Source organism: Nicotiana tomentosiformis, chromosome 3 (assembly GCF_000390325.3).
Source record: "Nicotiana tomentosiformis chromosome 3, ASM39032v3, whole genome shotgun sequence".
Classification (NCBI taxonomy): domain Eukaryota; kingdom Viridiplantae; phylum Streptophyta; class Magnoliopsida; order Solanales; family Solanaceae; genus Nicotiana; species Nicotiana tomentosiformis.
The window spans coordinates 41,689,374-41,717,118 of NC_090814.1; the positions used below are offsets into that span (position 1 = coordinate 41,689,374).

General features: G+C 37.1%; 1 protein-coding gene across 1 annotated transcript; it reads right to left on the bottom strand.

The window, feature by feature from the left end:
- Positions 1–1,270: 1,270 nt before the first annotated feature.
- On the bottom strand, positions 1,271–27,745 carry LOC104121700 (probable sphingolipid transporter spinster homolog 2). The gene is made up of 16 exons (XM_070196882.1): positions 27,495–27,745; positions 26,705–26,836; positions 26,257–26,358; positions 16,410–16,514; positions 16,208–16,283; positions 10,512–10,586; positions 10,313–10,415; positions 10,184–10,246; positions 8,411–8,465; positions 8,176–8,273; positions 7,911–7,987; positions 7,519–7,632; positions 3,473–3,592; positions 2,941–3,069; positions 1,834–1,912; positions 1,271–1,707 (listed from the first exon to the last, which is right to left on the bottom strand). Exons 1-16 carry the CDS (start codon positions 27,641–27,643, stop codon positions 1,580–1,582), a joined length of 1,605 nt encoding a protein of 534 aa, XP_070052983.1. The 5' UTR covers positions 27,644–27,745; the 3' UTR covers positions 1,271–1,579.

Genomic DNA, 27,745 nt, shown 5'->3' on the forward strand with positions numbered 1-27,745 from the left:
CCCATCATACTTGCAAACATAACCAATACTCGATTAATTTTCAGTATGAAATGATATATTTTTAAAAAGTTGAATAGTTCCCACCGGCCATCCTATAAGATACCGATAAGCATATAAAGAAGGCATTAAAAAATTAGTCATCATCGATTCAAGGTGACATGCTAAAAGATTTCTAAAAAGGCAAAGATTCACATTTTAATGTTATATGCACCGTGGAAAACTTTTTGGAGAAAACTTCCGTGCCTTTGTGTTAGATTGTATTCTATAAAAATTGAGATTTTTTTTGGAAAATTTGTTTAACCTGAAGAAAGAAAGATCATTTTCGATTTACAAAACAAAATGTTTTCTAAAATCTTGAGTTGACCAACTTCGATTTTGAAACACATATTTGTGATGTTGCTTTAATTTTAGATAATAGAGTAATTTTCTTAATGTACTTTTGTTTTAGTTTTCTTAGTGTAATTTTATTTTAGTTAAGTTGGAGTAATAATTAATCTTTTTTTTTTAATTATCACCATCTATGATATTTTTTATCATAACTTTATGAGGACGATTTAAGTTTCTTCAGTAAGGTACTATTAAATAATAAATTTGATATTAGAAGTATTGCAAGTTAAAATCTTTTTATTTTTCTTGGTATTGAAATATTATACTATGTATTAATCAAAGTTTAAATTAGTTCTAAATCAAACTAGGTTATATTAAGCACTAATATGTTATAACTCAATTTGACTTCAAGAGAATTATTGCAAAATATAATAAATATTTTTTATTTTGTAAAAAAGATGAAGAGAGTATATTTATTTTGATCAAGCAAATAGTTGTATTCGGATTACAAAAGTCGAACGCTCTAAATCAGCAAGTAACTTTGATTACCTTTGATCAACTATCCCACGGTTCACTTTGATCTTTTATAGATGCTTTAATCCTCAACTGCTCCAACCAACTTTTTTTTAATAAATTATTCCAAGCAAATTTAGAGGAAAAAAGAAAACTTTACAATCTTTGCTATGGCAATGCCCGGGCACACCCTCACGAGTCAGAGGCGGATCCAGAATTTAAATTTTATGGGTTCAACTTTTAAAGTTATGGGTTCATATCTATTATTTTTATAATTTTAATAAATTTTTACATATAAATTTTTACTCACCGTCAAAAGTTATGGGTTCAATTGAACCCGGTAGTAATATACTACATCCGCCCCTGTCACGAGTAGTAGTAGAAACATGAAACATGCAATAATATGACGAAATTTCATTACAAAATTAACTACAGAAATAATAAATCTAATATAATTATTATTGAGTATTATTTCCATAGATTAACAGAAATAGAAAAGGCTCAATACGACAGGAGTCAATTTTTAATATATTGTACTGTTCGAAATTGTAACTCTTGACCACCAGTTGTACCTCTAATAATTGTTAGTGAGTTTAGCGCACCTGGAAGATGAAGAAGCTTCCTATGATTCCCATCAACACATATAAGTAATTTTTCCGTTGGCAAGTGGACCAGAATTTGCAAACAAGATAATAATACAAGAAATTCACATTTCATTTGTTTAAGTGTAAACTGGGAATCAGCAGAGACTTGGACTTGTTTCAGCAGATTTCTCCTCAAGAAGTGGAATTGTGTTTGATCTATCAGCAATACTAACTTGATGCTCATTTTCTTCATTATATCTATCAACACTATGAAGAAAGATACCTGCATAACATACATTCAATATTTAATCGCCCTGCTTAATCCAAAACTTTTATTGAACCACATTAAACGGATGCATTCTGGAGGATAAAATTTTGAAATCATAATAAGAAAACGCAGCATCTTTACCTATAAACCATATTCCAGCGGCTAGAAACAGTACTGATGTCAGGATTAGAGCAGTAGCCCTCCAATTGTTAATGTGATCCTGTAAAAAGATAATGTTAATCAGCAGTTTTATATGTCAAATATTCGGCAGTACCATAGAGTCAACTATATGATTGCCACAATTTAGCAGTGCAAGAACTGCGTACCCATAACAGGTCATTCTCAAAAATAGTTTAGTATACAAATTTACACTGAAAGAGCAAAGAAATTATGGTGAAGTTTAACCGATTATAGGAGTAGTAAATTACTTGACATCTTTTCCAGGTTGCTAATCCACACCGATATGTACAGGTCAGTTGGTTTTTAACAAGTAATACTGTTAGTACATAAAAATTAAATCCAATAATTTAATGCCTCGACAAGTGGTTCATTTGGCCATATGGACATCTTTGATAGACTACATACCACAACTGCACCATTACAAAGCAACTTGATGATTTTGGATACCAAATCCAAAGGCTTGTCATGTCTTAGAACTCATTTTTCTAATAACAAGACATTCATAAGAACATTCTTATCATTTCTAAAGAAGCGCTAGAAAGAGTTCTATTTTTCGGAAAATATTTGAATTTCTCATCATTGTCCCTTGATTTCCACAACTAAACTTTTCAAAATTCCCCTCAAGAATACCCCCCCCCCCCCACCCCACTTTTCTATCCAAGGATACCTAATTGCATAACTAAAGAAACGTGCCCTGATTAAACTAATTGCATGTGAAATCAAGCAAATATCTAAACAGGATTTTTCTGTGTGAGCACATATCCCCTATGGTGACACGAGGAAGCTTGTTCGAACACTTGGTCATCACAGGGGATATGTGTTGACACAGAAAATCCTGTTTATAGACTAAGAGGTTTAAATGTATAATTTGGTAAATGATGATGCCTCATGCCACATTTATCTGTTGGTAGCATAACAAAACTCTAAATCAGTACGGCCGTACTGTACGGCTTAAAACATCAGGTTACAGCTTCCATTGACCACTGTCATAGACTTAATTAGAGAAAAAAAGAATTGCATCAGCAACATACGGCCTTAAATATTTACTGCAAAACAAATAACACAAACCTGGAGAACCCCCACCAGAGGAGAGGAAGGCACATCACCAAATATGTGAATCGAAACAGTGGACATAGCCATAGACAATGGTCTCAAACTTGGTTTGACACAATGCAGACAGACATAATTTACAGGGCCCTGCATTCGTGGTGTATATTGTTAAAGAAGAAAAGAAACTGGCTGATACAGTCATCAAATGATAGATAAATACAACTAAAAAGTATGTTAAATTAAATTGGGGTACGGGAGGTAACTATATAAAAGCCAGTTACTGATTTAGGAAACACCCAAGAGAAAGGAAAAAGCCTGAGTGATACCACCAATCATTGGAAACCAATTCTAATAGTTCTGAATCATTATTTTTGCCTTAAAAAATTAGACTTCTGATCTCATATGCAACATCTACTGACACGAGACAGGAACCAAAGAAAAAGGGGAAGGTATCTTCTTCCAATAAAGCATGCTGCTGAGAAATAACATGATCAAAAAAGCGCTATGATATATAAGTAGGCAATACGAAATGATTCAAAAAAAAAATTACCTGCGTCGCAAATACAAGCAGTTCTCCAATTGCAAAAAGAGCAATGAAGGCATACAAGCTCTTAAAACAAAAGGCAGCAAAGCAAAATATCGCTCCAAAAAATGTTGCCACTGAAAGAAGCTGCAATACGTACACTAACATCATCAGTGGCTGGGATTGGAAGGATATCAAGTACATACACCACAGGAAAATAGGTGAGATTAACATGATAACTGAACTTTATCAATCAGAGAATGTGCTAAACTGAAACAAGAAGAGCTGTATAGCCAGAAGAATCAATCCTTTCCTGGATACTTTTCATCCTAGTGAGAACTGTACACCAATTTTCATTACAGGGTTTGTACAAACACCATAAATTTGAGGTTTATGACTGAACAAGCATTGGATAATAAGGTTTATTGCTACTTTTCTCTTGATTGAGCATATGCTTGTCTTGGCACAAAATTCTAAACCTGGACGACATTATTGCCAAATGAATAAACGGTCTAAGAAGGTATTTGTGGCCTACACTACTGCTGTTATCAGCACCATCAGCATGTCAGAAAAGCTAAACCTGGTACAGCGAGAAGGAACAAAATCAAGCAACAGAATATTCAAAAGGGGGAAGAAATTCTACAGGATGCACTATAGTGTAAAAAATAGACATCCATAAGGCCCCCATCTCAGTAAAAAGCCATCTAATGGGTAAAACAAAAGAAACTGAGAGAACTATAGGAGTGTTTGTAGCAATTCTGATGTCATGATGCCTTGACATTACTTGCAGGACTGGACACAAGAGTGCAGCAATGGAATCTTTTCATCATTTCATTCTCTTCCACAAGATGAGTAATAGACCACACACACGTCAGGGAGGGCTAAGGTCCTATTTCAAAACCTATTTCAAAATGATGTATTACCTTTTACTATGCCTTAGACACCATTTTCAGGAAAGACGAAGATACAAGAAGAATGTAACTGTATGCAAAGAATACCATAAGTACCACGATACAAGACAAGGTTGATCGATTGAGTAATTTCAAATATAACGAGAGGGATCAACTTCCCAAACATTTTCGATAACTGGAGACAATTTGTCCTTTGCTCTAGCTGTTCTTTGCTCCCCCTTTCCAGAAAAATGAGAGAAGAGGTCAAGGCTTTTGGTGCCACCCAGTTTTCCTTTTTGGGCCTTTTACTGATATATATATATATATATATATATATGAGTCTTGCCAACATACTCATGAAGGTAGTATGTTAGCATTGTACCCATTTTCTAATTCTCTTAAGTACCCTTACTAATGCATAACAAAATTTCTAATAAGAGGGACTTTTTCGTCTTTCCAGCAAAAAATCCAAACACCAATACTCCCTCTTCCTCAAAAACAATCACGCCACCCCGTTCTTCCTCTTCATTGGAAAATCCTGTTTCCCCTTTTCTTTTTTACGGCAATGTTCCTGTCTATTTATTTCTCTGGCGAACTTCTCCAATCCATTCTTTCTCCAATAAAGGCAGTCCTTCAGTTTTCTCCTTTTCTTCCATGTTTGTTAATCAAAGGTAAAATTGAGAGGGAAATCAGGGAATTTCAGAAAGAACCAAAAAAAAAAAGGAAAGTGGTGGTTGGCTTTTGAATAGTTTTGGTTGCACTAATTGTTGGCTTTCCGGCATTGTTTCGGGAATTCTTCAAAACAAGTGCTACAATACTTGTGATAATGTGATGACTAAGGAGATTCTCTGATGCATATAAAAACGCATATTCAGCACTGCTTTTCGGATAAGAGTAGATCTTGCTGAACATTCACCCCATTTCGTTCTTATGCCTACATGGTTCTGGGTGTGTGCAGAAAAGAAGGGGAGGGGATCGGACGGAGAGAGAATTAGTGTTGGGTTTAGTTCTTGAAGGGAAAAGACATAACTACACATTTTATAATGTGTTGGTAATGTATTTGTATAAGTGTGAAGCACAAAGTGAAGAGTCGAAAGACTAAAATGCCCATGTAAGATTAATCGACATTTATGCCCTTTAACAACTATGTTATTGCTTAATTTACAAACAAGCAAAATTATAATAGGCTCTCTCCTCTTCGTTCTCTCAAAAGGTGGAGAATTTGAGAAGTTATATTCAATGATTTAGCATAAACCAAATTCATCTTGATAATTGTACAGACACGTAAAATAATAATAATAATAATAATAATAATAATAATAATAATAATCATAATAATAATAATAATAATAATCATAATAATAATAATAATCACTATAATAATATAATTGAGTTTCTTTCATTAGGTACCTGCTATTACTATATTCTTCTTGAAAATCATATATTGAACAATCAAAAATCAAGTTCAACTAATCCAAAGCTGAAAAGACTATTGTTACACTATGTATAATTTACTTTGAATGGGCAGCAGTTACCAGGAGGCGAAGAGCCACAAGTCTATAATATTTAAGACAAATTTGGTTTCACCTTGTACTTGACCAGTTCTTATGGCTGTACGTAGTTCTTGAATTCTTGGTCGTTGAAGAACAATTGATGTCCCTCTATTTCTTCATTCTTGCCACACTTATATGCTAATCGAGATCATTGGAGTTAGATTCAGGAGCTATAATTTTGTTGAAGGAGAAGAAGATCTACATAAATTTGATTTATTTGTTTCCTCTCATATTCTTGTTCATACCGGTAGTATTAGTACGTACTCTCGTATTCTGTTGGTATTAGGTTTCTCTGACTACCTGTCGTTTCTTTCATTTTAGTCATTTTAATATCTTGTTGTTTTTTATGTCGCTTTTACATGGCTTCTCGGTGCTGTCCCTTCTTGTATGTCTTCTCATTACTGTGGTGCTTATGCTTTCCTGAGTCAAGGGTCTATTGGAAACAGCTTCTCTATCTTCACAATGTAGGGGTAAGGTCTGTGTACACACTACCCTCCCCAAACCCCACCATGTGGGATTATACTGGGTATGTTGTTGTTGTTTCCTCTCATATTCAGTCTTATTATGCATAGTTTATTTTGTCTTTTCCACCAGATATATAGCAAAGATGCGTATAAAAGTCTGTTGAAATGCTTTGATTCTTGGAGATGAATTGGCAAGGATAACATTCAAATTTGTCACATACCTCAAATGGATCTTAATCAATATATAATTTCTCTGCTAATTAAACTTAGAATGTCATTGTGTTTGTTATAGGTTAACAGAAAATGCTACTCGTTACACCAAGAAAACAATCATATCAAGGCACTTTTAGTTGGTTGTGACTTGTGAGGAATGAGAAAGAGCTTGGGAGCTCTTAGTCAATGTCATGAACATGAATCGCATATATAATGTTGTTGTCTCCTTAAGACCATAGGTGTAGTTAGGTGTGGTTGCAAACTTTTTACTCCCGCAGTGTACTAGTCTTATTAGAAGCTGTTCATTGTTTTTAGGAATATTTCAGAGGAAAATGTTGAAGTTGTTAGAACTTGTTTGTTTTTTCAGTCTTATCAAATTAATGAAAAAGCTTGTTTCTATATCTCTACTCCTTTCTATTTGCATGCTGTAAGTTTTGCTAAACCTGGTAAATAATGAAGGAATCATACATTATTATTAATATGCAGAAAATTTTGATAACAATTAACAGGGATATACGTGCAACGCACGTAGCCGAGAAACTATATATATATATATATATATATATATATATATATATATATATATAGAAAATACAGAGAACTTCTAGCAGTATTCATTTATTTCTATTTTCTGTATAATATAGATATGAGATGAGCTTAATAGGAGAGACACGGCCAGCGAGGATTCATGTTGCCGACCCCAACTTGCTTGGAATTGAGGCACAATAGTTGTTTTTTTTTTTTTTTTGGGGGGGGTGGGGGGGAGGGGACATAACTTTCCTGAAGGTTCACAACCCTTGTTTGAGAAAGTCCAGTTGATGTCAGATTAAATGGACATGATATTCGAATTAAACACAGGACACAGGATTAAATAAGAAGAGATTTAGATATTTTTATTTGTTTATAAGGATTTAGATATTAAAAAGAAAACCTTCAGAATGCGAAATGTCTACCTTAAACGCATTGGATATTGTGGAAGTCATTCGATCCAGAACAAAGCCTCCTGCTAAGGTTCCAAATATTCCACATACGATAGTAATACCTCCAAACATCAGATCTGCATTGTTCTGCAGAAGGCGCCAATTGCAAATCAGCTAACATGAACTGGTGCTTTTTGTTTAACTTGGTTAAATGCGAGACTGATCCACAATAAGATGAAAACCATAACCAGTTCATGCAACAAAAATAATGTAACAGGATGGAGTATTTACCAACTGGGCTCATTAAACTTGTAAAGAAATGTCGATCTCGGAGACAAAGAAAGAGTTTATCAACAGATTTACACAAAAATACACTTTTCTTTTGAGAATGGTTATGAAGTGAAGTAATGGCTCTAAATGCTTACCATATGGTATATGTAATAGCCAGCCTTTGGTCCCCAGTATGAATAAGCACCTATTACAAAATTATATGCTATGTATCCTGCAAGGAACCATGCAAGTAGAAGAAATCAGAATCTAGTACATAGCAATTGAGTGCTAGCTAGTTTAGTGCATTAGATGATATCATCAAATTTGTAAAAAGTAGTAGGAAGCATAAAAGAGGTTCACCACATGCCAGTAAAAATAAAAAGCATCAAAACGACAGAGTCGCACAAGTGAATACAATACCTAGGACATTCACAACGTAGACCTTGTCAAGCAAAAGCGCCTTCATATCCTTCCAAAATCTTGTCAACTGATTCAAAATTCTGGGTGCACTTTTTGAACTGCAAAAGAAGAGAGAAAAATAAGACACATGGTAAAGTCGTCTACAGTCATCGGTGACTTCCTATCACAATCATGTTTGCAAGAATGATGGTAAATCTTGGCTGTCATAGACCATGGTTTTATAAAGGTTCCTTACTCATCCTTGGAATCATTTCTTATTGGGTACGAACCATCAATACTAGTTGAAGCAACTGCATTAATGACAAGAGATTGAGATCAAATTATGGTGACATCGATATAACCACAAAGAAAGAACCTAGTAAAGAAAACAAATAATAAGGAAAAGACGTAACATTAACCATATTTATCACAGTCGAGAGTTATCTCTTAGTGGCCTATAGTTTCAAATATATTTGAACCAGAGTTTTAATTAAAGAATGTTTATTGAAGCAATCTTCATTTAATGTTTGTATTAAATGTTTGTAGCTGAAGTACCTACCTATTCCTGACCACTTTGAATTACTCGTCACTTTATACTGGTAAATTGATTCTTAAGTTGTACAGGCAATAAAATCAACATGATATGAATGAAAGAGCTGCAAACAATGATTTTGGTTCATCCTAAATCTCGAGTTTCATTATGAAAGTGAGTAAAACCTTTAGACAAAGTCAAAGTAGCCAAATTTATATGAATCGTTCCTCCACTTTAAGCAATAGCAGCAAAAAAGCACACACAAAATTAACTCCCAGCATTCATACCAATAAAGTCTTGAAGAAGAAATCAGTCAAAGGAAGACCTATTTCCAACAAGGCGACCATCATGCGCAAATCAAAATTTATTCCATTAAATCAAAACTTATTTACCGGTGCATAATCTACATAAGATAGGCCAAAATATTTCAAGTGACATTCTCTCATTTTAGTTGTACCTTACAAAAGTGTCCACCTAACTTCTACTCCCTCTGTCCTAATTTATGTGACGCACTCTCCTTTTTAGGTTGTCCCAAAAAGAATGATACAACAACAAGAACAACCCAGTGAGTTCCACAAGTAGGGTCTGGGGAGGGTAGAGTGTACGCAGACCTTACCCCTACCCCGGAGAGTAAAGAGGCTATTTCCGAAAGACCCTCGGCTCAAGAAGACAAAAAGAGACAATATATAGTGCAGGTATCATCGACATCCATAACTAAGATGCCCATAAAGCACCAAATGTTTTCAGAAGCAAAAATCAAACATCACTATTTCTATGAAAAGAACCCTCTTCTACTACCACCAAGGCTTTATAATCTAATGGTACCGGTGGGAGCAATAGGCGTGGATTGAATTCTCACTATCCCCTTCCCCTTCCCCTTCCCCCATGTAAGGGAACAAATTTTAGAAAACCCGCTCCTACTATGATCCTCAGAGTATAATGGGAGGAAATTGAAAAGGAAAAAACAATTATGAATGTAGCTAACAGTTTAATTATAAAGATAGGTTCGATACTTGGCTGATGAAGAATTCTTCTTTTACTTGAACTTCTAGTCCTTTCCCTCTCCAAAAAGAATGATACCTTTCTAAATTTAGAAGAATTTAACTTCAAATTTCCCACTGTACCCTTAATAAGATGATTTATAGCCACACAAATATCTCTGGCTTGTTTTAGACCACAGTTACAAGAGTCTTTCTTTTTTAATTTTGTGCCCAATCAAAGTCTTTCTAGCTGTGTCACATCTGTGCAAAACAAGAACTTCTCCCAACACAACTTGCTATCTAGATGTGTGATCCTCCTAGTTTTTGGCAACCATTTGCTTATATAACATTTCTCTTCACAGAGTAACATCTTCGGAGGATGCACCTCGCAAGCACATTATCCAGATATGGGAACCTTGTGAGTGAAATGCTGAAAGTTAGGCCACGAATCATGAACCCTGTTGAACTAGGTAGAGGAAGTGAAATGAAACCCATATGAGTGATTGTGTGCACATACCTGCTTCTGGGCAAGAAGTTTGCGCAGAAGTCACTGGATTTTGTGAACCGGTGTGCGAGAACCCTGTAGAAACATGTTCAGAAATCAAAGTGCATATAGGATAGGACTCAAAGATCAATATTACGTCACCTTTCAATTGCAATGGTTTCATCACAAAACCTAAAATTGCAAAAGGAAGCATCAGCAATGCCTCTATCCGGAATGCCCAGCGCCAATCAAGATGACTTCCAACCTACCATAGAGTGGAGCTTTAGTAAAACTTGACATGCTCCGCAAGAAAAATATTACACAAGAAAACATTAAGTCATAGCAACTAAAGCGAGCTCACCAATCCGCCATATACATAGCCAACAGCAATCCCAGTTGGGATGCACATGTAAAATATTCCCAGCCATGCTGTTTTCTGACAAGAAGGGCAATTAGCATGCAGAAATTACATTAAAGACATAACATGAGAAGCAGATACGTTTAGCAGGTACACATGGAGCAGCTATAAACTTGAAGAACCATGTTAAAACTAGTGATCACATCAGACTGTATATAATTGGATGTATTTGTAGACATGACAAAATAGGAATATACAAGAAGGTTGAATTAGAAAGAGTGTTCACTTCCATTATGAAATATTGTTGTCCATATCAAAGCATCTTCTCCATGTTTTTAAGGAATAACAATAAAAACATGGTACCATACAGTTTAGTAAAAGCGGAAAACGATAATTCTAGGAAACAACTTGCATAAAGCCTGGTTGTGCTCATTTTCTGTCAGATACCATCATGAACAGAATTGAATATGACATCTAGATATGTTCGACAGATCCACCAATTAAAAAGGAATAACTGCCTCACAACTTGCTTTAAGCACGCCAACAAGAGAGTTCAATTGAGCCTAACCTACAATATCTTAAGTGTGAGAAGGCACGGGAGAAAATATGTTATTGATATTGGATGATAAATACAATACAAGAGGTCCCTATTTATAGCTATACACTACAAGGAGATATTACTGCTCTTTCAATGTGGGACAAGACTACACTATTAAACTAACACTCCCCCTCAAGCCGGTGCATACACATCATATGTACCGAGCTTGTTACACATGTAACTAATACGAGAACCAGAAAGAGACTTAGTGAAAATATCTGCTAGTTGATCATTCGACTTTACAAACTTTGTAACAATATCCCCTGAAAGTATTTTTTTCTCTAACAAAGTGACAGTCGATCTCAATGTGTTTAGTCTTCTCATGGAACACCGGATTTGACGCAATATGAAGAGCAGCTTGGTTATCACACTAGTTCCATCTTGTTGATTTCTCCGAACTTTAACTCCTTGAGCAACTGTTTGACCCAAACTAACTCACACGTCGCCATAGCCATGGCCCGATATTCGGCTTCGGCGCTAGATCGAGCAACTACATTCTGTTTCTTGCTTTTCCACGAGACCAAATTACCTCTTACTAGAACACAATATCCAGACGTAGAACGTTTATCAAAAGGTGATCCTGCCCAATCAGCATCTGTGTACCCAACAATCTGCTCGTGGCATCGATCCTCGAATAGTAATCATTTGCCTGGAGCTGGTTTTATATACCGAAGAATGCGAACAACTGCATCCCAATGACTATCACAGGGAGAATCCATAAACTGACTTACAACACTCACCGAAAAAGAAATGTCACGTCTAGTCACTGTGAGGTAATTCAATTTGCCAACCAATCTCCTATATCTCGTAGGGTCTCTAAGAGGCTCCCCTGTTCAGGCAGAAGCTTAGCATTCGGATCCATAGGAGAGTCAATAGGTCTGCAACCCATCATTCCAGTCTCCTCAAGAATGTCTAAGACATACTTCCGCTGTGAAATAACAATACCTGAGCTAGACCGAGCGACCTCAATACCTAGAAAATACTTCAATTTGCCCAGATCCTTAGTCTGGAAGTGCTGAAAGAGATGTTGCTTCAGATTAGTAATACCATCCTGATCATTACCAGTAATAACAATATCATCAACATAAACCACTAGATAAATACACAGATTAGGAGCAGAATGCCGATAAAACACAGAGTGATCAGCCTCACTATGAGTCATGCCGAACTCCTGAATAATTGTGCTGAACTTACCAAACCAAGTTCGAGGGGACTGTTTCAAACCATATAGTTACCTGCGCAATCTGCACACACAACCATTAAACTCCCCCTGAGCAACAAAACCAAGTGGTTGCTCTATATAAACTTCTTCCTCAAGATCACCGTGGAGAAAAGCATTCTTAATGTCTAACTGATAAAGAGACCAATGACGTACAGCAGCCATGGACAAAAAGAGACGAACAGATGCTACTTTAGCCACGGGAGAGAAAGTATCACTATAATCAAGCCCAAAAATCTGAGCATATCCTTTTGCAACAAGACGAGCCTTAAGCCGATAAACCTGGCCATCCGGGCCGACTTTGATTGCATAAAGCCAACGACAACCAACAGTAGACTTACCTGCAGGAAGAGGAACAAGCTCCCAAGTGTCACTGACATGTAAAGCAGACATCTCGTCAATCATAGCATGTCGCCATCCTGGATGAGATAGTGTCTCACCTGTAGACTTAGGGATAGAAACAGTGGACAAAGAAAATATAAAAGCATAATGAGGTGACGACAGACGATGATAACTTAAACCGACATAGTGGGGATTAGGGTTAAGTGTGGATCGTACACCTTTGCAGAGTGCTATAGGTGGTGGAGCTACAACTGGAGCTATAGGTGGTGAAACTACAACTGGAGTTGTAGGTGGTGGAGCTGGAGTGACTGAATCTCCAAAAGATGAAACTGGTAGTACCTCAAAAATATCTAAGTAATGACCTGAACCTGTGAAGTATGATTGAGTTTCAAAGAAGGCAACATAAGCGGACATAAGGTACCGCTGGAGGTCAGGAGAGTAGCATCGATACCCCTTTTGTGTTCTCGAGAAACCCATAAATACGCACTTAAGAGCACGAGGAGCTAACTTATCTGTTCCTGGAGTAAGGTTATGGACAAAACAAGTGCTTCCAAAGATACGGGGTGGAAGAGAGAACAAAGGTAAGTGGGGAAACATGACAGAGAATGGAACTTGGTTCTGGATAGCTGAAGATGGCATACGATTAATAAGATAGCAAGATGTAAGAAATGCATCCCCCAAAAACGCAATGGAGCATGAGATTGTATGAGTAGGGTACGAGCAGTTTCAATAAGATGTCTATTCTTTCTTTCAGCTACCCCATTTTATTGAGATGTGTACGGACAAGATGTTTGATGAATAATCCCATGAGATTTCATAAACTACTGAAATGGGGAAGAAAAATACTCTCGGGCATTATCACTACGAAATGTGCGAATAGAAACCCCAAATTGATTTTGAATTTCAGCGTGAAAGGTTTGGAAAATAGAAAACAGCTCAGATCGATTTTTTATCAAAAATATCCAAGTGCACCTGGAATAATCATCAATGAAACTGACAAAGTAGCGGAATCCTAAGGTGGAACTGACCCGACTAGGACCCCAAACATCTGAATGGACTAAAGTAAAAGGTGACTCTGCTCGATTATCAAGACGCCGAGGGAAATGGGAGCGGGTATGCTTACCGAGCTGACATGACTCACACTCTAGAGCTGACAAGTGAGATAAACCAGATACCATTTTCTGAAGTTTTGACAAACTGGGATGTCCCAACCGTTTATGTAATAAATCTGGTGAATCAATAACAGAACAAGTTGTAGAAGGAAGACAAGATGTGAGTCCGTATGATTTAGCAAGGATAAGGTAATAAAGTCCGTTTGATTCACGCCCGGTACCAATGATCCGCCTCGTACTGCGTTCCTATATAAAAACATGGTCATCAAAAAATAAAACAACGCATTTAAGTGATTTGGCTAAGCGACTAATAGCTATAAGATTAAAAGGACTATTGGGAACATAAATGACTGAATCTAAAGGTAAGAAAGGAAGTGGGCTTGCTTGACCTATTGCAGTTGCCATGGTTTGAGACCCATTGGCCATTGTGACTTTTGGAAGAGATTGAGAATATGAAATAGTAGTGAAAAGAGATTTGTTACCAGAAATATGATCTGATGCACCTGAATCAATGACCCAAGACTCAGAGGATGAAGATTGGGAGAAACAAGTCACGCTATTACCTGTTTGAACAACAGAAACTATCTCAGAAGATGTCTGCTTACATGCTTTATACTGAAGGAACTCAATATACTCTGCTAAAGAAACCATCCGACTATTCAAAGCATCGGTTCCCATGTCGCTACAATTTGTAGCAGTAGGGTTAACTTGAAATAGTGGAAATAAATAACTCCTGTGAGAAAACTGAAGAAATAGCTTGAAAAACACTGTTTACAGCAGGAAAACAGAACATTGTTTTGTGCCGACTGTTCACGCCGGAAACACTGTAGCTCGCCGGAAAATTCCAAAGTTGTCAGAATTTGTCGTAACCAGGATGGATAGACTTGGAATTCCTTTGCGAGCAAGCTGTCCTGAAGAAATGTTTTCAAAAAAAGGCCGGAGAGGTCACTGTTCACGCCGGAAAAACATAAAAGTGGTCGGAATTTGATTTGAATTAGATGGGTAGGCTCAGAATTTTGAGGAGAGCACACTGTCCTGAAGAAGCTTAGCGAAAAAATGGCCAGAAAGTGGCAAGTGACTTTCACTTAGACAAGCCTTAGGTCACCGGAAAAATTGCACGATGACTAAGTTCTTTCTTCCCGGTTAACGCTGGAATGACGCACAACGATCTTTTCTCACTAATGCTCTGATACCATCTGAGAAGGCACGGGAGAAAATATGTTATTGATATTGGATGATAAATACAATACAAGAGGTCCCTATTTATAGTTATACACTATAAGGAAATATTACTCCTCTTCCAATGTGGGACAAAACTACACTATACATATCTGTAAACTAATATTAAGTATTTGACTATAGGAATTGTGATTGCACTTCTTTATCAAGAAACATGGTAATCCATGGACTAGGTAACATGTCAATGCAGAGAATCCTTCAAATGTACAGCAAAGGTAATCGCTGCCCCAATTAATACGTGTATACCTTATTGGACACCTCACAAAGTTAAATAGACATAACATCTATATTATTATAAAAGCACGAATGTTCTACGCTAAATGTTGAACGACAAAAATATCCTTAAAATATTAGCTGCCTATTATGCCCTTCCATAATTAAATTATATCTTAAACATTAATGTCTAAAAACGGAAAAGCAATTCAAATATTGTAGAGTCCAAGTCAAAATATCATTCTTAGAGTCCACTTCGTAAAGAAAACGTATTCGTCCATTCATTATTTTAATGGAAATCAAATTCTATATTCATTATCTATAATTCTTACTATAAATATTAGACAATCAAGTGTGAAGAAAATATTATCTATAGTTCGGGAAGTTAATTATGTGTTGGAACCAAAACAAGTCAAATATTAGATATATTTCATACTTATTCAGCATCGCTTCACAAACAATAGTGAATAATATCGTATTTTAAAGTGAGTTTACAATTTTAATGATATAACATTGTGATTCTAAAATATTTAATTAGTTCCATTTTTTCCTCCTATATTATGTCAAAAATGTTGTTGATAACTTGATTTGAATTATATATTTTTTATTTTTTATTTTAAAGAATTGATTATTAAACTTCCTACTTTGTGCATATTCAACAGTATAAGCGATTGAAAGCTTATTATTTTCAATACGCATTTCTCGTGCAACGCACGAACATAGAGACTAGTTTTTTTAAAATGAAAGGATGCAAAAGCTTACACATTGTCTCATAAGCGTAAAGAATGTTGCACATTAATGAACCAGAACTACAAGCAAAGGAACAACCCATCGCATTAGCAACAGATATTAGCATGCAGAACTAATCAAAATCTTTTTTAGCCTCAAAACAGAAACAAAAGAACAGCAGTACAAGCATGCATCAGGTACTCAGAGTCAGCACCGCTGCATAACTGAATCACACTGCAAATCAAACCTGATCAACTGGGGCATTGTCATCAATGAATGGAGCAGCAAGGCTGATAAAAGATGCCTCACCAACACCGACCAGCCTGGTAGAGGAAATAAATTTAGAAAAAAAATAGGATCAACATCCCACCAAAAGAAAAAAACTAAAAGAAGTACAAAAAACAAGTAATAGAAGACAGCTATTGAAAGAACCAGCATAATCTACTCACATTCTGCATATGGTAATGGACCAGAAATCAATTGACAGGCCACAACCAGCAGTAGCAAAGGTCCAGACTGTCAGTCCAACTCCAATAAGTCTAAATGGATTAACACTGCCAAGTCACAAGAACAAAAGTAAGAAGTATGTGAAATTGTTTAAATAAAAGGCACGCCACAGGGTATAGGCATACAACTGAAACAATATCTTTGGGTATGTCAATTCTAAAGTAGATAAGGATTCCCTGTGAGGATGGGGTGTTGTATACTTTTAATTAAACTTGGTCTGGCTATCTGGAATGATTAAAAAGATGTGCTCCAACTAGGTTCATATATGAAAGAGCTGGAGTCAGAAAAGTTGGAATGACAAGAACTGTACATACATTTGGTGGATTTGGTGAGAAGCATGTGGATGTCTTGAATGTAATATTTGATGGCTTTAGTGGATTGGATGAGAAGTATGTGGATGTCTTGGATGTTACATTTGCTGAGACAAAATACTTATGTGTAGTAGGTTCATGGCATTTGTAAGTTGTAACCCTTAGATGAGAGTACCCCGAGAAAATGCTTTGATGGACTTTGGTTGAAGCTTGTTATTTCTGGTTGAAGTTTTTGTTCATGCTAAGTACAAAAAGTCCACATGGTGACTCATTGCCTTCTTTAACGACATTCTCTGCTTCAGTCAAGCAATCATCGGATGAAGCTGTTTGAAAAGGTAATCAAACTACTCACTTATAGTTTCTTAAGTTATCACTATCTCTCACCTACATAATATGCTTTTGTTACAAACTTATCCACTGTCAAAATAGCTATGATTGTGGCAGGGATAATGGATCCTCCAGATTGGTATCAGGATAAATTGAGAAAATGATTGTTTTATATGATAATGATACTTGGCAGATAGTTCCTTTACCTCAAGGGGAAAAATAGTTTGATCTAAGTTGCTCGGACTCGGGTGCGGGTATCCGATATGGGTACGGATCTGAGAGTCGGATTCGGCAAAATCTTAATTTTAAGATTCGGAGATGCAGATCTAGGTATGGATACGGGTGCTGGGATTCGGCTAAGAAAATTCAACATTATAAAAATAGAGCTATAAAGATATCCTAAATTTCGAGAGATATTCTGTGAAAAACTTACATGTATATTGTAGCAGCAAATATGAAACAAAAAGATGAACGTATGTCATTTCCCATATCTTAAATTTGTTTTATCTTTTATTTTTATGAAATCAAAATCTCAATTTTTCACCAAATTTGTCCATGGACTCCGATCAAAGTATCCGAAGTTGGTTGACCGAATCCCAAACGTATCCCGCACCCACACCCGTCTCAGCATCGTGTCGAAACGAGTTCGGCATCAAAAATGAAGAGTCATCGCAACTTAGGATGTCGCTAGGTGTTTACTGTCGAGGTAAGTGTGCTGAAGTTAAGGTTGATCATCTCAAGATTAGATTGGTGGTTATCACTGCATGTTTTATGAACATTCTTAACAATATACTAACCCCATAGAAGGAAGGGCAAATAAATTATGAAGTTTGCTGTGGTGAAAGCACTAATCCAGATTATAGCGCGCTTAATATAAGTGGTAAGTTAAACACAAAGTTTAGTTACTGGTTAGAAATATTATGCAAGTTTTCAAATCCACCCGTTGACAAATTATATCACTAATATCATGTGCATTGGAAGGAAGAGACATGCTTAAAATAATAGTTAAACTATAAAAAATGAGCACTTAGTTCCCATTCAATTTGATTGTCATTGTTTGACTTTGAATGATTTGTAAGAAAGACCGTTAACCTACAACAAATTGGAGTTTGAAATATGGATTATTTCGTTCAAGTGGGTCCAAGTGTAAAATGAAGGATCCTTTTCTTCTCTTTACTTTTTTATATGGTAAACTGATCACCCCAACCGCCCTACCTAACAATGGCCATTCTCCACTTTGCTCCTGTGGTGACACGAACCCTCAAACTCAAGATTGGAGGTGGAGAGGTCCTTTTCACATGGTTATCCCTCTAAGATGAAGGATACTTTTTGATTTCTTCAAATGCTAGGAAGAGTAAAAGTGGGAGAATAAGTGGCGAGTTAATTGTTTCGAATACGGATCCGAGAGTCGGATTCGGCAAAATCTTAACTTTAAGATTCGGAGATGCAGATCTAGGTATGGATACGGGTGCTGGGATTCGGCTAAGAAAATTCAACATTATAAAAATAGAGCTGTAAAGAAATCCTAATTTTGAGAGATATTCTGTGAAAAACTTACATGTATATTGTAGCAACAAATATGAGACAAAAAGATGAACGTATGACATTTCCCATGTCTTAAATTTGTTTTATCTTTTATTTTTATGAAATCAAAATCTCAATTTTCCCCCAAATTTGTCCATGGACTCCAATCAAAGTATCCAAAGTTGGTTGACCGAATCCCAAACGTATCCCGCACCCACACCCGTCTCAGTGTCGTGTCGAGACGAGTTCGACATCAAAAATGAAGAGTCCTCGCAACTTAGGATGTCGTTAGGTGTTTACTTTTTTTTGAAATGGTAACATATTTCATTAAAAATTGAACTTAGCACAAAGATAGTGCTAATGGAAACAGACCCTAGTTACAAGACTTCCAAAAAGACAAAAACAAGGCAAGACTTGTGTCAGTTACAAGGACCCAATGAGATCAACTAGGGACTCTACATCTTGCACTAAAGCTTCTTTACACCAAAAGTGAAACAAAAATATGCATTTCATTTTGATCTTCTATTCAGAGTTGGCTAAATCTTCAAAACACCTGGAGTTCCTTTCCAACCAAACTGTCCACCAAATACATGCAGGAATGATGCTCCACCACTTCTCCTGACTTGTTCCAGCTGCTAAGTTGTCCCACACAAACAAAAGCTCCATGGTATCTCTTGGCATTGCCCAACTTAGACCTTTCATACTCATGAACAGCTGCCATAATCTACTGGTGACCTGACAATGAAGGAAGAGATGACTGTTTGTTTCATTGGTGGCCTTACCACATAGGAAACATTTGGAACACAGGAGCATTCCTCTCTTCATTAAACTCTCGTGAGTCAAGACAGCCTGTTTGACCACTAGCCAACAAAATACTGCAACTTTAAAAGGAACCTTCAAACTCCAGATATGCTTCCATAACCAAGGCCCTTGCTGCTGGACTGATCTGTTAAGGCCCTCATATGCAGATTTAACAGTGAAAACTCCTCTGCAATTGCTATCCCATGTCAGTCTATCCACTTACTCAACTGGTCCCTTGAAAGTTTCCACGACCTTAAGGAACTCAATCACTCTGGTTACCTCCCAATCATTGAGAAATCTTCTGAAACTGAAATTCCAACCCTGCTGGCTCCAGGTTTCAGCAATAGTAGCATCAGGTTGAAGTGCTAAGCAGTACAAATCAGGGAAACTGTCTTTAAATGGACAATTTCCTATCCAAACATCCTTCCAGAAAGAAGTTTTTGCTCCATTCCCCACCTTTATGCTGGTGTTGCTCATAAAAGTTGGTCATAGAGCTCTAATAGATCTCCAACACACTCACTCCATAGGGACTGGCCGCTGCACCTGAGCTCCACTGACCTTCACCTTCAATCCCATATTTTGTGCATATCACCTTCCTCCATAAAGCTTGTTCCTCTAGTGAAAATCTCCAAAGCCATTTCATGAGTAGGCTTTTATTGTGTTGCTTCAAATTACCACCTTCTCTTCTGCTAGTTGTAAGGGTTTTCCATTTAACTAAATGGTAACCCTGTTTCTCTCTATTGCCTTGCCATGTGAAATTCCTCCTCAGAGCATCAATCTTCTTCTCAATGCTTGCTGGTAATGGGAACAGTGACATCATGTAGGTGGGAAGAGAGTCTAACACACTGTTGACTAGTACAACCCTCCCTCCCATAGACAAATAATTATTCTTCCATCTAAACAACTTCTTTTCACACCTTTCAAGGACAACATTTCATATCTGACGAGACTTGCTCTTTGCACCCAGTGGTAACCCCAAATAAGTGGTAGGCAAGGATCCTACCTCACATCCCAAGGAGCCAGTTAATCTTTGAGTATCTGTGACATCATTAACAGTGTAGATCAGGGATTTCCTCCGGTTCACATGAAGGCCAGAGATGGCCTCAAAAACAGTCAAAATCAACGTCAGATGTGTCACTTGCTCCACTTTAGCATCACAAAAAATTAAAGAATCATCAGCATACAGAAGATGGGTGATTTCCATATTGCTACTAGCATTGTTAGGCACCTTGAACCCCCTTATCCACCCCTCCATATTAGCCTTCTTGATCATGCAATTCAGACCTTCCATAACAATAATAAAAAGGAAGGGTGAGAGAGGATCACCCTGCCTTAAGCCTCTCTGAGATGGAAACAATCCTTCAGGATATCCATTGATAAGGATGGAGAATCTGACATTTGTAATACAAAATTGGATCCACCTGATCCACTTGATTCCGAAGCCCAAATCTTTGAGCAGCATCAGAAGAAAACTCCAATTGATGTGATCAAAAGCCTTTTCAATGTCTAGTTTGCACAGTATGCCAGGGATCTTCTCTTTGATTCTGGAGTCAACACATTCATTAGCTATTAGAGATGCATCCATAATTTGTCAGCCTTTAATAAAAGTCATTTGTTGCTCATCCACCAGCTTATGAATCACTTTCTTCAATCTCTCTGTCAGGACCTTAGAGATAATCTTATAAACACTCCCTGTTAAGCTTATTGGCCTGTAATCCTTCAAGTCTCCTGCCCCCACTTTCTTGGGGATTAAAGCTAAATAAGTAGCATTGAAACTCTTTTCAAATTATTCTTGAGAATGAAAATTATGAAAAGTGTTCAAGAGATTCACCTTGATCACCTCCCAACAATGGAGGAAGAAACCCATAGTGTATCCATCTGGACCAGGGGCCTTATCTGCTGCACATGCTCTAAGGCCCTCCAAAATTTCTTGTTCGTCCAACTCTCTTTGTAACCACTGCACCTCAGAGATCTTAGAGGCATGTGGATAGTTGAAATCTGGCCTCCATTCCTCTGGCTCTTTGTATAGCTGCTGATAAAAGGATAGGATCTCGACCTTGATAGTATTCAAATCCTCCACCTGTATACCATTGATGTTGAGTCTGTCAATGGTGTTAAACCTCCTGTTTGCATTGGCCACCCTATGGAAGAATTTGGTGTTTCTGTCCCCTTGTTTCAGCCATTGTACCCTTGATTTCTGTCTCCATGAAATCTCTTCAGTTTTTGCAATCTCTTCTAGATCCATGGCCAAACTTGCCTTTTGTATAAGTTCATCTTCAGTGAGGTCCCTAATCTCCTGTGCAGCATCAAGATTAAGTAGTTTATTCAGACAATCTGTTTTCCTGACTTCCAGATTCTCACCTTGTGATGATCCCCATTCTCTGAGTTTGCCTTTTAAGAGTTTTAATTTCTGTGCCAAGATAAAATCGGGTCTGCCTTGAATGGTGAAAGAGAACCACCACTGAGCCACCTTGTCTCTAAACCCTTCAACACCCAGCCACCAGTTTTCAAATTTAAAATATGACTTAGCATTCTCCCAATCTCCACAATCAAGAACAATAGGGGTGTGATCAGATGATACTTTAGGAAGTACTGATTGTCTCATGCTTCTGAAGCTTTCATCCCATTCTGAAGAGAACAAAATTCTGTCAATTCTAGATGCTATATGAGAGTTGTTGCTCTTTGTCCAAGTATAAATCCCTCCAAGTAGTGGAGGATCAATAAGTTTCATATCTTCAATAAAGCTAGTAAAATCAGTCATGGCTCTGGTGATGGAATTGCCATTTCTCTTTTCATCCATGAATCTTGTTATATTGAAATCGCCACAAACAACCCAAGGGCCTGCACAGAGTCTCCTAGAAGCAGCAGCTTCCCACCAAACACTCCTTCTTTCCAATCTTTTATGCGGCCCACATACTCCAGTCAAGTGCCATGAGAAGTTATTCATTTGCGACTCAAATGTGCAAGTGATAGTGTAACTCCCTATATTAATCACCTCTCCTTTCCAAACCCTACTGTCCCATAATACAAGGATGCCACCCCTATTTCCACTGGCTTCTAAACAACCAAACTTGACCCACTCATTCCCCCAAATTTGTTTCACATACCACTTAATATCCCCCTCCAATTTGGTTTCCTGTAAACAATAAACGTCCGCCTTCCATTTCTCTATTAACATTTTGACTACAGATCTCTTGACTCTTCGATTCAATCCCCTAACATTCCAGGATAAGATTTTTACCTTCATTGATAACCATTGCTGATGGATTTCCCCTTGTTCCTTGAGCTTGATTCTGGAAAGTTCATGTTGAAAACTAAATTTTGGACCTCCATACTCCCCTTCTTCCTAATTGGAGTAGATACTGTTTTCACAGCAGTCTCCAATCTTTTCTCTTGCCTTCGCCTATCAATTTTCATGAAGAGTGATAGTGCTTCTTCTTCACACCCCTGAAAATTTACCCCATAAGACTTGCTCATCTTTAAAATATTTTTACGAACCCATAGTGAAGCATCTGACTCTGCTGCGAGAAAGTGAGTGTCCAAAGGATCAGCTTCGTCCACCAACCAATTTTCCCGTTCATTAAAATCAAATATCTGCAGAGGATTCATTGCACTAGGAGAGAAAGGAGTGAAATCCCCCGCCATAATTGTTTCCCTGTCATCTTTTCTTGAAACTCGCATGCATAATCCCTCAGTACTAGGAAATTCATAAGCGACTTGGTCACCTTCAGAAATAAGAAGAGGGAGAGAGTTGAGTTCAGAATCCCTTAGCAGCTGGTTTGAAGTAATCTCATCCATCAATGGATCTCCACTTATATCTGTATCGAGAATATCAAATTTGTTTGAAAGTTGGACCTTATTCCCCATTTCTGGGCTTTTTGAAATACCAAGATTGAACTTTGTAAGTTGAACTCCTTGGCCCAGTTCAACAGGCCCATTAGTAGGCGGGGCCTTTAATTACAGGCCCCATGATAATATCTTCCCTTATTTTCAAATTTGAGTCTGAACCAGCTGTCCCTTGAACCTTGTGCACCAACCCCTCATTTGTAGACCCAGTTATAAGTCTACTTTCCCTGAACCCTCCTTCTAGCTTTTCATCTTTGCTAGTAAAATTCCAGCTCGCCGGTGCCTCACACGGTCACACCACACCGGAATAGTGTAGACAACACCATTTTTTTCAAGCTCGATAGATTTAGGGATCTGCTCAAAAGGACCCTTGACTTTAATGCGGGCCTACTTCAGATGATTTCTCAAGGTGGTTTCTTCTTCAGTTTCAATCCAACCCCCACATTTGTCCCCAATTTGTTTAAAGATGTCTTGATACCAGAGATGAAGAGGAACTCCCAGAAGTCTCACCCATACCCAATCGAGAGTAGCGCCTGCAGGAAGACATCCAGTCGTTGGCGTCCACCAGTCAAAATTCATCAGCAGATTTCTCCATTTCCATTCTCCTACTCTGATGTGTTCTGCCAATTTCCTTGAGGGAAATTCGAAAAGAAATTTGGAGCCATGCATTTCATACATTTGTACCTCTGGGATTGAGCTCCATTTACTGCTAGCCCATCTTCGAATGTCCGATAGAGTTGGAAGTTCTTTAGAAGATTTGAAGCTTCCAACCAGGCATCTGGAGAGAACGTCGTGATCCGAGATTTCAGGCCCTACTACTGTGATACGATTAGTGCTGGAAGCACTAGCAGATGTTGAGGATCCTTTCGCTTTCCATTTGTCAGCTCTGAAAGCCTCCAAATAAGCATGATTTTCATCTGACTTGGGAGGAATTTGCTTCACTGGGATGGGCATTCTTTGAATGACTGGGACCTCCCTATTTATGAACCTTTCAATCTTAAGAGCAAAATCTCTCCACCCTCCATTAAATGTTATTTCTGGCAAAATGATTACTGCCTTGCGCTCCTGAACTGCTACAACACTAATGAACCTGCCATAATCATTGTACTTTTTAGCGCAGAAAAAGGTTTACATGTGATCTCTGATCTTCCATCTCCTAAGGTCATTTCCCCTTCCTTCAGATGCAATGTGCAGAATTCCACAAATCCACAGCATGACTTTCCTGCTTAAAGTCATTTTCCTCATGTTGTTTGACTTACGCTCCACCCACTCAAACCAAACCTCATCTAGACCTTTGATTTCTGTGATATCAAAGGATTTCCCACCACTGCTGAAATAAATTCTGTTAACCATAAATGAAAATAGGATATAAAAACGAACAAAGTTTCAAAAGCAATCACTGATGAATGATTGATGAAAAAACTAAGCTGAAAACAACAAGAAGAGCCATCGGAAAAAGGAGAGGTAAGTGCTGAAGGTAAGGTTGATCATCTCAAGATTAGATTGGTGGTTATCACTGCATGTTTTATGAACATTCTTAACAATATACTAATCCCATAGAAGGAAGGGCAAGCAAATTATGAAGTTTGCTGTGGTGAAAGCACTGATCCAGATTATAGTGCGCTTAATATAAGTGGTAAGTTAAACACAAAGTTTAGTTACTGGTTAGAAATATTATGTAAGTTTTCAAATCCACTCGTTGACAAATTATATCACTAATATCATGTGCATTGGAAGGAAGAGACATGCTTAAAATAATAGTTAAACTGTAAAAAATGAGCACTTAGTTCCCATTCAATTTGATTGTCATTGTTTGACTTTGAATGATTTGTAGAAAAGACCGTTAACCTACAACAAATTGGAGTTTGAAATATGGATTATTTCGTTCAACGGTTCAAGTGGGTCCAAGTGTAAAATGAAGGATCCTTTTCTTCTTTTTACTTTTTTATATGGTAAACTGACCACCCCAACCGCCCTGCCTAACAATGGTCGTTCTCCACTTTGCTCCCGTGGTGACACGAACCCTCAACCTCAAGATTGGAGGTGGAGAGGTCATTTTCACCTGGTTATCCCTCTAAGATGAAGGATACTTTTTGATTTCTTCAAATGCTAGGAAGAGTAAAAGTGGGAGAATAAGTGGCGAGTTAATTGTTTCAGAAAGTGATCAATGATTTGGCATGGCCTAGAAAGGAAAGTGCGATGTTTGACATTAAACAAAAGAATCTTAAGTAATTAAATCTTATATTAGATTGAAACTTCAAGAAAGCGTACCAAGTAAATTGGGACAAACTAAAAAAAATGGGGTAAAAAGAATGAGTACAATGAGAATAAAGTAGTTCATTATATTCACTGGCTAGATAAAAATGATCTCCATAGTGAAATGCAATGCTTATTTCTGTAGGGTGCTTTCAAATATACTTTTTACCTAAGTTGCTCGGACTCTTCACTTTCGGTGCAGCAGTCGACACAACGTGCGGTTGTGTGGGTGTAGGTGTGGGATCCGCATCGGATCTGGTCAACCAATTTTGGGTACTTTGACCAAAATCAATGAAGAAATTCGGGACAGATACAATGATACTGAAATTAAAAAAAATAGGGTGAAATTGAAGAAAATGGCATATCTTGAATATAGAAATTTCTATGTTGATCAATGTTTTCTCCTTCTTAAAGACCTTGTAAGTTTTTCACAAAATGTCTCATAACTCATAAATTAAACATATTTTTATAACTCTATTTTTAGATATGTGAATTATTTTTAGCCGAATCCTTGCAGTTGTATCTGTACCTGGATCCGTACCCCCGAATCATAAAATTTAGATTATGAAGGATCTAACCTCTGGATCTGCACCCGTATCGGACATCCGCACCCGAGTCCGAGCAACTTAGCTTTTTACAGTAATAGCACTTAAATATGAAATACGCCTCAACCTCAACACATCAAATCTCAACATCAAACCTGTGATGCATTAATATTTATCACCTCTTGGCTAAGGAGGCAAATATTGGAGATGCCACGAGAAGCCCAACCATGAAAGCAGATGATATAACACCATCCTGAAAATTGTTCAGGTTAAAATCACCCCTGCAGAAATAGACAAAAGATTAACATTAAGTCTGAGCAACAGCATACAGATTTGCAACTTAATGGCTGTTCCAATCATTAAATTTAGCAAGGAATAGTTATTATCCAATAGCTGATCATCCAAGGGAAAGTATAATAAGTACATCATTGGACTCTTGGATACAATAACTAGTCAATCATCAAGAAAATAAAGAATATTAGAAAGCAAAACACTAAATATCTTCCAGGAAGAAACTTAGACAGTGAACATCAAATACACATCTTCCCCTTTTGATCAATCACTTGGGAACCAAGCAAACTTGTAATGAAATTTCACAAACATTTTAAAAAAAAAAAAAAATCTTACTGGATTCCACTGCCAGAAGAGCATGTACCGCTCTTAGTACACTCACTACGTTTCCCATTAACACCGTTGCTCGCAATAGCTCCACGATCCACATAATTTAACAAGTTGATCACACAGAATATGGCTAGTAACCTGACAATGGGCAGCAGAAATGTCATAAGCTAATATAACTTGGTACTAGATAACAATAAGACCTATAAAATGGATAGTGATAGACACTCCAGTTCTAAGAGCCATATGTTTTTTTTTCAGATCAAATACATTAGCCGCTGCTTTAATTAAATCCTCTGTCAACCCTACAAGTATCATTAGAATAAAGTTATATACACTAGCAGTGACTTACTATATTTCCCAGGTCATCAATTTACATTACTCACTAAGATCATATACCTATAATTGAGGTTTTAAGTAACCTACCAGCTAAAAGTTTTTCACAGTTAGTGAATAAAACCCTTACAAAATTAATCCATTCATTTCTCTATTACCCGCAGACATAGATCATGAACTTCTAGTATCTAATAATGACAACAAAAAACCCTCTAAAAATTACAATCCTCTAGCCAAGATAAAAAATAAAAAATAAAAAAAATTACAACCCAAAGTGATAATGAGCATTACATCACCATATTAATACCTCTAAAGTCAAATCTTTCTTCAGAAACTGTTCATCAGACAAATTTAAGGGAAAAAAAGGCTCTTGCTTCTTAAGTATCGAAACAATGAAGAAATCCCAGGAACCTTGGTTTCTTCCATTTAACGTACATAAATTCAAAAAATTGCGAAATGATACCTTTTGGCAGTGAACCAAGAAGGTTGAGGAGCTAATGCTGATGAAATTGAAGCTTTGGCCATGTCTGTTTTTGCAGGCGCAGCCACTGATGACGGGCTTTTAGGCATTGAATCATCCAAAGACTTTAGATTTGGCTCTTTCTCTCCCATTTAAAGGCTATTTAAGATATGTCCTTTTGTCAGCAAGTTTGGTTGGAAGAGTAGCTGAGCCCTTCCTCAAGCCTTATGGGAATTCCTCAGCGTTTTCTTGCT